At 34.7% G+C, this 17,308-nt stretch overlaps 1 protein-coding gene across 3 annotated transcripts; it reads left to right on the top strand.

Moving 5' to 3' along the window:
- Positions 1–2,396: 2,396 nt before the first annotated feature.
- On the top strand, positions 2,397–16,998 carry LOC150105869 (uncharacterized). Of its 3 annotated transcripts, none has more exons than XR_016548458.1 (2): positions 2,397–2,556; positions 16,408–16,547. XR_016548458.1 is itself a non-coding variant. In XM_090394377.1 (2 exons), the coding sequence occupies exons 1-2, from the start codon at positions 11,664–11,666 to the stop codon at positions 16,732–16,734; spliced, it is 1,041 nt and encodes a 346-aa protein (XP_090250503.1). In that variant the 5' UTR covers positions 11,415–11,663; the 3' UTR covers positions 16,735–16,998. The 3 variants fall into 3 exon arrangements, 1 of the variants encoding a protein (XP_090250503.1); XR_016548457.1 differs by having other exon boundaries at positions 2,397–2,563; positions 16,408–16,545; XM_090394377.1 differs by lacking the exon at positions 2,397–2,556 and adding an exon at positions 11,415–12,377 and having other exon boundaries at positions 16,408–16,998.
- The last annotated feature ends 310 nt before the right edge of the window (positions 16,999–17,308 follow it).

The following is a 17,308-nucleotide window of genomic DNA, read 5'->3' as shown; positions in this document are numbered from 1 at the left end:
GAGTAAAGACTAAAACAACTCTCATCTGTAGAGTACATTAGCCTTCTTGTCCAATTTTTATGATTCAATGTTTGATTGCTTTATAGGAGCAGTCAATAGCGTATATAAGTATCCTTAATAACTACATAATATTTTCCACATCGCCAAATCCACCGTGATAAACTTAATAACCTCTTAGAGAAAAAAAAGGCTTCTGTTTCAGGCATAACTCTTTTCTGCACTCCTATAAAATGCAGAATCGAATGCAGTAGCCACAGTTGGCCAACAATAACATAAATCAACACCCATCCACTTCTCGTAGAATGTTAGAAAGCATATCTAGATCGAAAGGAGAATAATTACGCAATGCATTAATGTCAGGCAACAAAAATCAGTTGTTTTTTGTTGCCCGCTATGAGGTGAGTGGATCTGGTCTCTTTCACTTCCCGGCTGGAGATGGATGGGGCTGGTGGAAGGGTCAGTCTTGATTTCTGAGAAAAGAGAGTGACATATGTGGAAAGGTCTTTTATAATGACCTATATTTTAATGTTATATACTATAAAATTAAATAAATGTGGATACTACACCACTGAAAACGTGCTCTACGGTGAGCTGTGGATAAAGGGATGCACACTACAGACCTTCAGGCCTTTATGCCTACTTATCGCAGATGTGTTGCCACAGTTTGTCTAGATATCCGTGAATGGAGCCGACTTGCGAGCTGACCTGCCGTGGTGCGTTAATTACTTTTTGCTGTTATTACTAAGGATCTGTCTTCATGCTCCGTAGCAGAGCGAGGGCGTCCACTTAGCAAACGTCGGGAACCCATTTCATTGGTTTTGAAATGCCGCCCAGAGCCAGAATACAACACTATGTGAGATTCCAAACTCTCTGGCAGTATCAGTAATTCTGCGGCCTTCTTCAAGCTTTTCAATAATTCTTCCCTGCGTGAAATCATCTGTGATGTCTTTGAAATTACAAGACATCCACACGTTTGTAATACAAATTTATTCCTTCAAAGAGCTTCCTTCAAACACAACTCGCTTAAGGCAACCTTTTGCCATTTATCCTGTGAGTGCTATCACGTGATCCCTTCGCGCGTTATTCGAAAATTTGAATGTGTATCTGCTTTCTACTCGTAATCGTTAGTTATACAAATTGCCACAAGCTGAAAGCTGATTCGTCTGAATTTGCAGTTGTAATCTTCAGAAATGGTGTTCTTCCTTAGGGTTTGGACACTAGTGTACATATTAATAATATTGCTGGTTAGGATTAGGAATACGAGATAGCGGTAGTTGTGTGCTGTTTCATAACATCTCGTGCAGTACTCCAGTAGAAATGCACTCGGTTTGCCCTGATATCGAAGAGTGTTTGGTCGTCTGTCATTTTCCTAAACAGATAAGACTAAAAGAGTCCCTTTTTATTTCATTCGGAGAATAAAATGTATTAGAAGGTATATTTAATTTTTACTTATTTTTGAAACCATCGTAAAAAGAACCAAAAATAACAGGAAGAAAATAGGAGAAATTATTTCCAATTTTTGCACAATAACAGTGATATTTATAATCACATAATCAATTACTAGTAATCTGATCAACGATTAATATTCAGATATTAATAGATTTACGGTTAATAATCTGACCAATGATCTTCTTCTTCTTCTCATTATTATTTTTTTTTACAGCGAAAGTTCTACTCATCATTCATGTAATTATTTTCATGTGATTTTTTTAATGATACTAAATTTGCACTAACTGAATCCTGATCAAAACTTTTTTAAGTAAAGCATCTCATGATAGTGATGATGATGTTAAAATTTACTCAGTACTAATTAAAATATTATTGTAGGCACAAAATAGCACTGTTCAGTAATCCAAAAAAAAAAAAAAAACCTGTTCCCAAATTTATAGACAAAATACACACTTTTAGATTTAATATTCATCCATAGTTGCTGCATGAAAATTTGATACGTTCTTTCTGTTGTAACTTTTGCTCTTGGCACAATGCCAACAGGAGAGTCTCCTTTTCAGACAGACTCTATCAGTATTGATGTCGTCTAATACAGTCATTTCCAACCCTGTTTACAGAAAATATTCTTAAGAAACTATATGACGCGCGCTTTACGCCTACACGGAGAGCGGGGTTAAAGTTTCTTTCATTTTTTATCCCTTGCTTTTCGCCGCTTCCCTGCTTGGATGCACATCGACACGGGATTTCCAGCATGGAAATTATTCCATGTTGGAAAATTTCAAGCACGTGAACGATAATTCGAACGATTCAATTTGTAAAAAGCACTGAACATAGAAATGGGGAATCTTTTTTTCATTAGTTGGCTAAAAATCGTTCGAAATATCTTGTCCCTGTAAAAGGCAACAGACCATCATAAATGGGAGATGCATAAAGAAATTATCGTAATTTGTTAGTTAATACGCATGTGCAGACGCACACAAAAATGTCCACATATTTTGTTAGCGTCTACATAAGAAGTATGCTCGTTATGCTCCCCCACTTTTCTCTCCTCCTCCTCTCTCTCTTTCTTTTCTGTCTCTCCGAAGACGACTGAACAACTCGAAACGGGTGAGCCGTAAGTTCTTAATTTCTTTATTTACTTAAATTTCATCATGTTCAGTATTCAGATTAAAGAAACATCACACATCAATCAGCTTTTTTTATTTGCTCTAAATTGCAGACGATTCTTTCTTTTCTCCACGAAGCGAGGAAATTTTTTCAATCATATGATCTTCTAAGAAATCGACTAAGAAAATCAGCTTTCAGTTACTCAATCTTTAATCGGAGTTGTGTCTGAGAGTTAATACTTGAATTCAAAATTTGTTGATTAAATTCTTGTCAAAGTTGTCGGTAGTCACATTAAATGTACGTTGATTTTAAAAAAAGAAAATAACAAAAATTAAGATCCATTTCTAGATTATACTGGTTCTTTTTTAATTCTACTAGCAAAATAAATGCAAGAAATAAATTTACGATTTGGAATTGTGAAATGTGTTACGTGACATTTTTATTGTCACGTAACACATTTCAGAACTCTCCAAACAAATAATATTTAACTTTTCAAACAAATTATTTCTTCTTCTTCTTCTTCTTCTGCAGCTTGTCCCACTTAAGTGGGGTAGCTGTTTGTATTAAGTCTCTTCCACGTTATCCTGTCTTGGGATGTAACCACATCCAAGTTCTTCATCCTCAAGTCTTCCTCGACCAGCTTCTTCCATCTCTTCTTTGGCCGCCCGCACTTCCTCCTCCCTTGCACATCCATTTGCATGACATTTCTTTCCACATATTCGTCCTCCCTCCACATCACATGCCCAAACCATCTCAATCTTGCCTCCTGTATCTTTACTCCTAAGTTCGTAACTTTCACCGCCGTTCCCTCTTATATAGTCATTTCTCAGAAGATCCTTTCTGGTCACACCGCACAACCACCTAAGCATTCTCATCTCCGCTACCTCCATCCAGCTGATGTTATTTTTTCTCAGGAACACAGTTTCCATAGCATACGTCATAGCTGGTTGCTACGGTCTTGTAGATTTTGCCTTTTAGATTGATCGGCATCTTCTTATCGCATAGCACTCCAGCCATCTCTCACTTTCTCCAATTCCTCCATCCCGCTTGTAGCTTGTATCATGCATCTCACTTCCTTCTCAGCGTCTCCATCCTCTTCCACTGTTGAACCTAAGTATCTAAAGTCCCTCGCCTTCCTGATGATATTTCCTTCCAGCTCCAGATCTGTCTCCTGGCTGCCATCCACTTCGCAACACATATACTCTGTCTTGCTTCTGCTCAGCCTCATACCTCTCTCTTCCAGTACTCTCCAGTTTAGCTGCCATTTCTTCTCTTGATTCTGCACATAGCACGATGTCATCTGCATACGACATAGTCCAACGTGCGTCGTTTCTCTCACTTCTTCCATCACCACCTCCATCACAATATTAAACAGGAATGGACTTAATGCTGACCCTTGATGCAAGCCAACTGTCACTTGAAAACTTTCTCCCAGGCAGGTCCGAACTCTTGTCTTCACATTTCTGTACATCTCCAGCACCAGTCTGACATATTTCTCCGATATCTTCTCCCTCAGACAACTTCAGAACTTTTTGCCTTAGCACTCTATCATACGCTTTCTCCAGATCAATAAACACCAGATGTAGCTCCCGTTGTTTCTCTCGAATCGTTTCCGTCATCTGCCGTAACCCAAAGATAGCATCTGTCGTCGATCGACCAGGCATGAAGCCAAATTGCCCCTTTGCAATCTCCACCTCCTTCCTCAGTCTTCCATCAAGTACGCTTTCTAGGATTTTCATTGTGTGGGACATCAACTTTATTCCTCTGTAATTCTTAGTCTTGTGCATCCCCTTTATCCTTGTAGATGGGGGACAAGAGTACTTTCCCTCCATTCGTCGGGTATATTATCCTGTTGACAAACTTTTTTGAACAGGTCCCACAGCAGGTCAATTCCCTCTTCCCCCAATACCTTCCATGCCTCCACTGGAATCCTCTCGGGGCCCACCGATTTTCCATTCCTCATCCTCTTTATGGCCTCCACTTCCACTCTACTAATGTTCTGCACCATCCCCTCATAAGGGCTGCCCATCTTCTCTGTGAGTCCTCACATTTTCTTCATTCATAAGCCCTTCAAAGTATGTTTTCCATCTGTTTCTTATATCCGCATCCCTCCTTAATACACATCCTCCAGAGTCTTTGATCTGCCTCACATGTAAGATGTCCGTTGATGCCTAATGTATTTTTTTTAAACAAATATTATTGGAGCATTTTTACTCAGTTTTATGCGCCTGCATTTCAACTATTGTTCTGGTAAAAATAAGTTAAATTAAGTCCCCAAACTGTTTTAATTCATTATAAGCCTATATTCACTGTATTCTCAAAATCGCATTTTCTTCTGGCATTATTTAAATCCGTTTATGTCTGTCAGCAGCTAATTATAACAAAAACCACACGAGTCACTATACTGCCCATACGAGTTCCACCTCTTCTATAAAATGTAATAATCAATCCCTTTGTTCGGATTAATTGAAATGACATCCAAAATAGTTAAGGTTACGATGCTAACTATGTTTGGTTTTCCAGCCAGTTTGCCACCTTTAGTTGAAAAGTCTTCTATGTGGGTTATTCAAATGAACGTGAGCTTTTCAGCCTTTTGAGAACCTCAGGTCTCTTTCCATGCAAAGAGTAATTGTTGTTTCTTCTCGTGTCTGCACTATAAGGGCACTACAAAACGTTCCTTTTAACAATTAAAAAATAATTTACACGAAATTTTTGAATGTGGACCATAGTGAGATAACGAGTTGCTTCCGATATAATATCATCCTTTCAGGGATTTAGGGCCAGTGTTCTGTTGTTATTCTGTTTACTTGGTTTTCCCTTTCTTTTACGTCCTCCAACTCGTTAGCATCGAAGTATCTTTTTTTTTTTTTTTTTTTTTTTTTGAATAGTGTTCAACTGTCCATTCTTTCAATATTTTCAATCCACTTCTTTCGATCTTCGTATATTTTTGTCCAGTTCTGGTTCTATTTTTAGTCTTTACGAATTTCTACGATTTTTTCTGTCCCAGATAATATAACCTGCTGTTTTATAGGAATTTTATTTCTCCGGTTTCACTCTTTTTTTTTTTTTTTTTTTTCCTGCAATTTTTATGTTTCATAATTCACTTCCGTACAGTAGAAAAGGTCTTGCCAAAACTTTATAAACTCTTATTCTTATATGTTATTATCGATCATCCCTGTTATCTTTAGGACGTTTGAAATTTTTATAGCAATCCCTGCTTCTTATGGTATAGCACATCCAAGGTATTTGAAGCGGTTAATTTGTTCTAATTTTTTTTTCCAATATCGATTTTACTACTGACTGGAGACAGCCTTTTAAAAGTTCTGATTTTTGTTTAATCAGTTGATATTTTCATTCCAATATTTTTTTTTTTTTTTGTTAACAAACTGTTGAGTTTTGTTAGTGTTTGCTTAAAATTCTACGAGGTAATTTCAGAATAAATTGGAAATGGACAATCATTGGTTGTTTAAAGTGAGTTGAAAGAGAGAGAGAGAGAGAGACTGTCATTGTTTATGGGCATAAAACATGTTGTTTTCGTACATTTTCCCGGTGAAATAGTCATATTAATTATTACAATTATTGCGTAATACTTTCAAGGACTCATCACCGGAGGGCACTTTACTCTTCTCCACTACACGTATCTAACCGTCTCCTGCAACTTAATTTTCCAGGTACACACAACGCCATCTAGAATTGATTAGTTTAGCTGAACTTTATCGTCTCAGATATTTAGTACACATCGCATGTTATATATCATCTACACGGACAGACACACAAATACACGAGCACACTTTTCTTTTCTATATTAATTGCAAAGATCTCATCACATCTGAGAAACCGTTATTTCTAACAATGATTATTTCTAACATTCCTAATTACGACAAAATATTCATACGTAAGATTTACTGAACGCTTCTGAATATCTTCAGATCTTGATATTATTAAGTATGACAGTTTTCACTCACTTTGAATATATATATATTCAAATATCTTTTAAAATATTTCTTTCATAATTGGTGGTGATCAAGAAAGAATTTCAGAAAATTTGTGAGGATTTTATTTTTAAAGATATATTTGATCTGAAGTTCCCAAGAATTTTTGTTTTGTTCTTGTCTCAGAAATATTAATATTTTTTTAACGTTTAAAGCTTTTAAACTTAGCTACAGTGTATGCGTGGTAATTGATTATTGCATAGTGCTGCCCTCTCTTTTTCACAATGTTAACTGCATTTGAAAATTACGCATGCTTGATTAGAAATTATTTAATATCCTTTTATCTTTTATTTTCTTGTCTGATTTCGATCAATTTTTTCTACATATCGTATGTTTTCACTTATATTTCAAATATCTAAATGATAATGTATGTTAGAATAACAGAACGTGAAAAAAATGCGATTTAAATGGTACGTGTTATTCAAAAATAGAATAAATATATCGTCTAACACCACTTTATTTCCCACATGACATATCTAGCCTTCAATTTTACGAAATCGATGCGGTTATTAATACCCTTGGAGGGTAATGGATGGCAATGCTGTAGCCAATGAAGTTTTAACTGAGGCATGGCTATTGCTGTTACCCTCCTGCCATGATCAGAGCTTTAATCGCTCAATAACACCATATCCCTACACTGTCCTCAACAGATAACGGGGAAGATGAAAAGCATTCTTGCTTCGCCCCTTTAAGCCAGTCCTTATAAGGATGCACAACTAATCTCATCTTTCGTTGTTGTTTTTTTTCATTAATTTGTAAACGAACTTCTCTTGCATTTAAATCTAATTCTTCAAACTTACATTATAAATCTTTTTTGATACTATTATTTTTGCAATATCATCTGCATATACACAAATCAGTACAGAGCTATTATTAATATAGTCTTTTATATCGAGTTTTCTTATATATTCAAGTGTCAAATTAAACAAACTTGCAGCCAATGCTTCAGTTAACTCACCTCGTATGTTAACCCTTGCCTTAGACCAATTTTTGTGGGATTCCCAATCTATTAAGATAATAAACTTTTTTTGTTTATTTATTTTATGAAAAGCCTGTTTAAAATCAGTATATAAATTATATAATTCTATATTATATTCCATACATTTTTCATGTATATTCCTTTACATAAATATATTATCAGTGGTAGATCTCGTTGTTCTGAAACCGGATTACCAAAACTTTGGTAATCTCCTTAAAAGTTCTTCGGTATATGGTTCTAATCTGCTATTTATTAAACTTGATAAAATTTTATATGTTACATTTAGCAATGTGATTCCTCTATAACTACTACAATTCAGTTTATCTCTTTTTTATATATTGGTTGAATCACTCCTATTTTCCCTATTTTCGATTCGTCTGGTGATTTTCTTCATTCCTTATTTCAATTATTAATTGCCAGATTTTTCTCCATAATGGTTTTCAGCATTCTTGATGAGCTCCCCTGTTATTCCATCTATACCAAGCGCTTTACAGTTTTATTATCTGTTTTATAATTTTAACTACTTCTTCATCAGTTGGTTCTTTTGCCTTTTTCTTCATTTATTCCAAATTCATTCCAATTCCTACCTTTATCTTCATCATCGTTAATTTCTTCTTCTCATAACAATTCTTCAAAATACTCTTTCCATTTCTTCATTACTTCTTCGTTTTCAGTTATTATTTTCCCCTTCTGTATTCCTGTATCTTATTATTTGAGGTTTAAAATTTTGTACTAGGGAATTAATTTCTTTATAATGTTTTCTTATTTCTTTGTTTTTATTATATGCACCTATTAACTCTATTTTCCTCTTCATCTTTTTTTTTCTTTTGATCGCATATTTTATTTTCTTCCTTTTTCTTTTCTTTCTATTTTTCTCTATTAGTCATTTCTATTGCTTTCCTGCATTCATCATGGAACCATTCCTTTTTGATACTTTTATGCTTCCTTGTTATTTCTTCCGCTGCATTTATAATTGTTATTTTGATTATCTTCCATTTATCTTCTATATTATTTCGAATCTCAAATTCTTCAGTGTCTTCTTTTTTTTTTCTTTGTATAATTTAATAGTCCCTTTATTTGTAATAGCTTCAGTATTCCATTTCTCAATTCTTTCTGCTTTTCCTCTATTTATTACTGATATGCTTTGTCTCAATTTTGCACCAACCAACATGTGGGCAGAGTTGCAGTTTACACCTCTAAATGCTCTTACATCAATAATCGATGTTTCCTATCTTTTAGAAATGAAAACAGTATCTATCTGATTACACACACACATTAGTAGCTGGAATAATCCATGTTCCTAAATATATCTTTTTATGTAGAAAATTTGTACTCATTACTCTTAATTTATTAGTTGTTGTAAACTGAGCAACTCTATTACCATTATCACTAGTTTATTCATGTGGGCTATATCTTCCAAACACCTCTTTATACATATCTTCCTTCCCTAATTTAGCATTAAAATCTCCTAATACAATCATAGCATCATTTTTGGTATGCCTTCACATCCTTTTTGTAAATCATCATAAATTGTTCAATAATATTTTCAATCGGAGCATAAATATTTATACATGGAATGTTACGAATTTTACCTTTAATGCATATTTTACACATTCTCTCATTTCTTGGTGTGAATCCTAATACTGATTTGTAGACTTTTTTGGTTATAATAAAATCAACTCCATGTTCTCCTTGTTTTATAGGACGACTAAAGTATAACTTATAATCTTTTTTCATTAACTACCCCTTGTCTTTTCCATCTTATTTCCTGTATGGCTATGATATCCATACCATACTTCAGTAATTCTTCTGCTACATTTTGCATTTTACCAGCCTGTAATAACGTGTTGATGTTCCATGTTCTGAATTTTATATTTCTCGTTAACCTTTTCCTTTGCATACGTCATTTCCGTAGAGTCAGTCCTGGTTCATATTGTTTAGCCTTCTCAACAAAGTATTTTTTTCTAGGAATGGGTTGTTAGCCCATTGCCAAACCCTCCTCCTTTATCCGGCCTTGGGACCGGCAACAATATCGATGAGCTACTTAATCCATCCATCGAATACTACAGGCGGAGTTAGTCTTGACAGATTAATTTGAAAAAATAAATGTACGAGTACATAGGATTAGCTATGTATTAGACTTCTTGACATGGAATGTCAGGAAGTTATCACAGGCTAGTGCAGTTCACATTGCTTCAGGGTTCGAATCCCTTCGTGGGTATGGACGTTTGTGAATGTTTTAATGAAGAGATTAATTTCGTAGCCCCGCTTATTGGAAGCCTGAAAACTTAAAAATGTTCCAGGATTCTGGACTATGTAAAAATTAAATAAAAGTATAACATTAATAAAATAAAATAAAATGCCCCACTCACACGGCGAATGTTTTACACGTTTAACAAAATCTTTCGTGGGTGGGATCTACATAAACATAAAAAATAAAAAACGTAATAAATTAACACGTCATAGTAGTTTGTACACCTCTTTCAGGGTATATATATATATATATACCAAGAATTGACGATGGTGATATATAATTAATTATATTAAATAATTAAAATTATTTAAACATTTAATTATCTTCATAACATTATATAATAATAATAATAATAATAATAATAATGACAACAACGACAACAACAATAATAATAATACAGCTTTCGAGTAATTTGGCATTGAGGTGCAGTTCACATTGTGACACAGAGAGGGCAGCACTATCCAACTCATTAGCGTCCTAAGTTCTAATTTCTTGCTTAATTTTCTTTGTGCGTTTAAAATGTGGGTGATTGGGTTTTTTAAATGGAAAACAAAATTAAGTGTACCATACTTTCTAAAAATTTATCTTTAAAAAAAAAGTCGACAAGCCAAAAATAATTTTCTTCTCAATAGCACTGGAATTACAAATAGAGGGAATTCACCTCATAAGCATGCCGGTCAGTGGAGAATAAGAATTGTAATTCTAGGATGAGATATTGAGCAATACATATTGTTTTTAGCATATTTTTACTTTATTAATATTCTTTACTACAATTTTTACTAAGAACACTTCTTTCACTTTTTAAATTTTATTTTTATAATAAATAAGAATATCAGTGGTGCATCCATGTTTTCCAACTCCGCTGTTGGCTATACATATACAAAATATACAAATCAATAAAATAAAATCAAAATTGTATCACGATGTTGACACAGATTTTTTAAATTATAAAAACGTGTACAGTAATAACTCTCCTGTATCAAAACGAGTCTACTTCCAACCAAGTATATTTCCTATTTTATTTATGACTCGACTAACCCAGCAAACATAAATACTGTAATCTACTCTCAGGACCACTTTATTAGGAACAGTATCCTAATACAGTGCGAAAGCATCTTCAGTAGTATCCTCGATGCTACTGCTGAAGCCGAATGTTTACAGTTTCTGCTTATTTCTTAACTCTAGTTGTGTATTCTGCTGATAAAGAAGAATTCTTTTTATGAATTTTATACTTATCGTTTGCAAATATTTATTCCGTGGGAGATTAAAAAAAAAAGAAACTGATGGTTGTGAATATTATTATGGCAAAATGTCGCTAAGTTGATTAGGAAGAGTCTTCACATCATGTTTCTATTTTTTTTTTTTTAATTAACACGAAATCCTTATAATCTGATTTAATACTCAACCAAACTGATGACTTCAGACGAGTGAGAAAAACAGCGAAGTAATGAAAAAGGAAGTGACGGACAAAACATACGACCTCAAGAACACAAATGAAAACAACGAATAACTTGTCTGGGATACACCTACACTGGTGTTTGATACACCAGTGTAGGTGGACGACGCCAGTCGGACGTTTTTAAGATACGTCTGACTTATAGTACAGCTGCTCAGCACCGAAGGTAGACGGACTTGTATAACTAGTAAAGCTGCTCGTCACCGAAGGTAGAAGTTCATTGACAGTCAGTGCATCGGATAGAAGAGTAACGGAAAGAAAGTTGTTCAAGTAGCTTCAACCTGTTTTTGATACAAAGTATCTCCGTGTTTTGATACAAAGTATCTCCGTGTTTTGATACAAAGTATCTCCGTGTTCTGATACAAAGTATCACAACTGTTCCTGTGGGTGATATTCAAGTAAGGCTTGAGAATTTCTGTTTTTATTATGGCGGATGAAGACAGAATAGACACTTACACGCCGGTGTTTGATCTGGGTGCTCCGATGGTAACGAAAGCAGTGTCGACTTTGAGTGGCCTAATAGAGACCGAACTTAGGGAAGAGAATATTACCGAAGAACGAAATAGAATTGGCGAGGAATTGGCATTAATCAAAAGTAGTTATAATCCCGCACATTTACAACAAGATGTTATCCATGATTACGGATTCGACAGTGCCATAAGTCGGTGTGCTTATATGGCATATTACGCAACCATTCATTTATGTTCCGTGCAGTATACTATAGTAGCCGATCGTTTGAATTCAAGTAAAGGCATTCTTTTTCAGCAATGGTTCGCAGATATTGAGTCCAAAGAGGAATTAAAAATCTGTTCCCTTGGAGTAGGTCCGGGGTGCGATGTGATTGGGTTTTTACAAGCACTGAATGGATCTGATAATAAGTTGGCCAAACTGAAGGCAATTCACATCACTGGGGTGGATAAGATGGGCGCTTGGGAAAATACTTTTAAACGTTCTTTAACTCAGGTAATACGGGATGACTTACAGCTCTCCAATGCACCAATTCTCCATTTTTACCAATGCGACCTGCTTGCAAAATGGTCTGAAGACGTCACTAAAAGTGTTCAAGATGCGGATGTGATTTTGGGAGTGAAATGTTTCTCCAGCCACATATGGAAGGGGGAATTTGTGCCAGCTCTAAAAGTAAGTGTTGTCTTTTATATTTATTTCATATTGAATGGAATTCACATTCCATTCAAACTGTTTTTGTTATTATTATTGCCTAATTTATTATCTTCGTTACTGAGAGAGAGATAACTTTTATAATCAACTTTCGTTCTATTTCATTTCCCACTTCATTTGAAACACGAGAATCGTAAGCAATTTTTGTAATCGTGCTTACTCATTTTAAAAAATATTTATTTCAAAAAATGCCCTTTTATAGCATAGGAACAACATTCGTTATCTCAAAATCTAGCCTAGAGCAGTTTTAACATGTACATCAGGCATGGAATTTCTTTAGATGTGTAAACGGCTATTCGATTTCTTTTCTTCAAATTATTTCAGAATTCTGGCTGAAGGGATTTTATTGAAATTTTGAATGCTTACAAAATTTGAATTGACAAAACGATTAGAAGTATTTGAGAGTTCCTTGATGGCTGTCGTTTCATTTTGACTGTGGTCGAACCATTTTATTTACAAAATTAGGCAAACTAAAATTATATATCTACAGTACAACACTATGCCATACGCAGAGAGTAGGCTACTACAATACTACACACTTTATAAAGACAGTACGGTATGCAATTTATGGCCCGTCGACTCAAAAACTGGACGATATAAATGCGTTACAAATTTTGATACGTTCATCGGATTTTTACAAAAATTGTCATCACTACATAAAATTATTTTCGTAATGTAAGTTTTTAAGATAGTTCGCCAGAAAATAATGGAGATGTCAACAATTAAAGGAATTCATGTGGTCTAAGCTCGATGTCATGTTTTTGTGAGTGGCCAGTAGCACATGCAGTTTATTAGCAAAAAAATGTTCATTTAATTACTACTTTCATACATTTGCAGATTAAAAAATAGAATAATAACAAAACAGAGTGATTTAACAACTGTCATTGTTCAGTTAAACAAATGCTGAATTTCGTTGCGAGATGGTAGACGGGTGACTCATTGTTGAAGAGTGATGTATAAGTTCTGTCGCTGCCTAATTCATTAATATGCAAGTGTTTTAGTCCATAACTGATTTCATATCCGACCTTTGTTTTTATTACATTGAGCAGGACATCGTATCATTTCGCTCGCTTCTTTAAATCTACGGAAATAATTTTTGAATTATATATTTAGCAGTTTTGTCAGTTCCCAATTCACTTGATGTTTTTCTCTGGTCTTGTGAAATGCCATTGCTGATTTATGTGTCCGTTGTTCATACACCCTGTTGGAGGATTTCTCCAGATCGACCTGTCTGTACAGCGTAACAAATGCCGAAAGTACGGAAGTTATTTATTACTTTATTATTCTTTTTTTTTTTGTACACGCCTGGTCATTTCTTTTTCTATATCACCCCTCAACTGACGGGTTGAGTCCCCCTATGAAGAAACATTTGCCATCTATCTTTATCTCTGGCCGTGTCTGTGATCTCTCTGGGGTTTGATAATTGTGATCTTTCCTTCAAAGACTGTAACCAAGTTCTAATTTTGGTTTACCTCCAATGATTTCGTTCAAGGCTATAGTTTAGTAATCGCTGAGGGTACATTCTCTGGAAGTGTCTGAACTATCTAAATTGTTCTTTTAAGAAGTATATGCATATCTATGATATCTTCTGTATAGTTTGATTTGTGTTTGACTTTCTCATTCGTTTTGTGTTTTGACCAGTGAGTTTTACTTATTTTATTTAAACTTTTCATGTCGAATGGTCTGATTTTTTTATATTTCTTTCTGATTGAGTTTCCATATCCCAGCTCCGTATGATTACTTAGGTATAATGATGGTTTTATAGACTTTTAGTTTGAGGTTTTTTGAAATGCTGTTATTTTTCCATATTTTGCTTAATTTATATATATTAGACCATCCTTTATTAAGTCTGTATTTTACTGACATTCATACATACATCGAATTCAGTAGTTAGGTACGAAGATTTAAAGAAACGAGCAAGTGATACGATGTCCTACTTAGTGTAATAAAATCCAAGGTCTCATCTAAAATCAAGTATGGGTAGCACATAGAAAACACATATTCATGAATTAAGCTATTACAGAACTTATACAACACACTGCAACAATGAACCTCGGGTTTGACATCTCGCTACAATTTCAAACATCTAGTTCACGTTTAATTTGAATAATGACATTGTTAATTCAAATATCTTCATGTAAATATCATTTTTTTTTTATCTGAAAATGTAAACGAAAATGTATGACATTAGTAATTAAATTAATCAATTTTTATTAAAAATTGTACGTAGTACTCGCCAGATAGAAAACCATGTATCATGTTTTCTGTCTGGTGAGATCTCACTTCGTTGGACTCCGGAGTCTCTGACTGCAGTTTTAAAAATCACGTTAAAAATTAACAAGATGAAATTGTAGAACCGAAGGTATTCTGAAAGATCAGATGGAGTACCAGAAATCTTCCATGGTCATCCTCACCGGCCTGAATAATTTTAATTCTGCCACTACGTAAAAATCTAAGAATAAATATTGGGTGTTTATATAAACTCCATTGGTTTTATTAACTATATCAAGAATCGATGCAGGTGGGCTCATCGAGGTCATCATTGTCCGTACTCACTATTGTGAGCCTGTCAAGTAGATAAATTTAGCATTACTAAATATATTTTATCTTACTAATTAGACAGTTACATGCACTATCTACCAATAATTGTCCGGACACCAGCAATTTATAATTGATACCAGGGATTGAGGTCAGGCCTCAAAACTTTGCGCAGATCAAGGCAGTCGTTTAACACACATCTCTTCATTCCATTCCATAACAGCTGCAGCTTTGGGCCATGAAGTATTATCTTCTTGATAGTAACACGGATCCATTCCATAAAAACTCCACAGTGTAGGCAGAAGTAGATTATCAAGGTACTGGGCTGCCTACATGGAACCACGGACAACAACCAGTGGTCCCACTGCAAACCAGCTCAATGCATCCCATACCATTACGCCTCCAGCAACAAACTTTACTGTAAGCACAACATACTGTGGTTACAAGCGTTCACCAGGCTGACACCCACACCTTGCCATCAGACTGGAAAGAGGTGAACCCTGATTCATCGCTCCAGAGTACCGTTTTCCACTGGTCAATTGTCCAGTTCACAGACCAGACAAGCTACCTTATTCGTTGTTGTGATATTCAGCTTGTGTGCTGCTGCACGTTCATGGAAACCCAATAAATATAGTTCTTTTCGTACGGTATTAGTGCTCATCATGTGGCACTGTGCTCTAAAATTCATCACGGATGGTCTGTGTCGGTTTTTGCGTGCCACCCTCCTGTCCCTCTCAGTCATTTTTGGAGGCCGTCCTGGTTGTTTTCCTGCACTAGTGATACTAGAACGTCTCCATTTATTAATCGCATTTCCAACCATTGATTTTGGATGCTCCAGTTGAGCGGCAAATGGTATGGACATGCCACCAATTTGACAGCCCACCATGACACCTCTCTCTTGGAGTTCATTGAGTTTACGTCGTGTTGCCATACCCATCTATATTCCACTGCTACGCCGAAATACTGCTTCCTACTATTTGTACACCGATTTTTATGTTATTAACAAACCTGGAATATTCCATAACTTCAAATAACAGTGGTGTCCGGACAATTATTGGTAGATAATGCATTTATAGTATACTACATTTTCCTAAAGTCTGATAATCGATAAGTAAGCATTAAAAAATATATTACGCAGAAAAGCGGACTTAAAATATTTAATCCCAACAGCTCAAAAATATAATACACAAACAGTATGTATGTATATATATATATATATATATATATATATATTTGATTTCAAAAATCTTTAATGGTTTACCTCTCTTAATCTGAAACGAAGCCAACATGAGCACATACAGAAGAGTACTTCAATTTCCATGAGAATATTGGAAATGTTTTTATAACAGGTGTATAAAATGGAAAATTATCCAATACGAACGAAATATTCAATTAAGTAGTAAACTCTGTGCAATGACAGTCTTTGATGTATAAATGTTTATTCATTTTTCAGACAATCTTCTGCTATATGAAAGTGGGATCTGTTGTATTCCTTTTGGAAAACCGCGGAGCTCCGACCCTTAGCTATGACAACCCCGATATAGAATACTTCTCAGACTTGCTTGTGAAATACGCTAATGCTTACCATGATGACATCAACAAAACCTGCGTGCAGACTATGCTACCAATGCCGTATAATCAGTATAAATATAAATTCCAAAATGATGATGAAGAAATTAAGGAAGCATGTGAAAGCATGTATAATCAGTGTCGTGTTAATCCTCAAACCGAAATCACCTCGACTGTAGGATTTTTTCGCAAAATGAAAACAGATCGTTAAGAAATCTTGAGTTCACTTTAAGAATATTTTGGGAATGTTCTTTGCTTTACTAACAAAGGAAGTTGAAAAAATGGCAGAGATATCTTCACTACTATCAAGTTTTATTCTGAAAATTTTAGCTTGGGATATGAAAAAAAAAATGAATTATTCTAGCGATGTATTGTACATCTGCTAATTAAAATTCAATGTTAACTAATATTAAGTATTTTGTATTGATGAGTTATTAAAATAATTTTTCACTGAATAAAATAATTTTCACTTGCATTTGGTCTCTTTCTTTTTGTTTATTTCATAGAGGAAGGAATGAAATAATAAGAATTATTTACGCTAAACGTGTGATTTATTCTCTTTATAGACGAAAATTTAAAATTCTCTTTTGTCGCTGAGTGATTAAACATGAATTCCCGGCAAGGAATTTAGATACCCAAGCAAATTTTCTTTCAGTGTTTAGAAAGAACACACTTGTGCCATAACCTTAATTTCTTTGTCTGTATTGAACGGGCCGGGGGCGCAATGGTAGCGCGTTTGAGTCCAGATCGGAAGGTTTCGTGTTCGAATCACGTTCGGCTAAGGA

This window comes from Typopeltis vanoorti, chromosome 6 (genome assembly GCF_054136105.1).
Source record: "Typopeltis vanoorti isolate ZY-2024b chromosome 6, IOZ_Tvanoo_1.0, whole genome shotgun sequence".
NCBI classification, from domain to species: Eukaryota; Metazoa; Arthropoda; class Arachnida; order Uropygi; family Thelyphonidae; genus Typopeltis; species Typopeltis vanoorti.
Note: the sequence above shows the minus strand (reverse complement) of the source record. Positions and strands in the feature narration are given on the sequence as shown.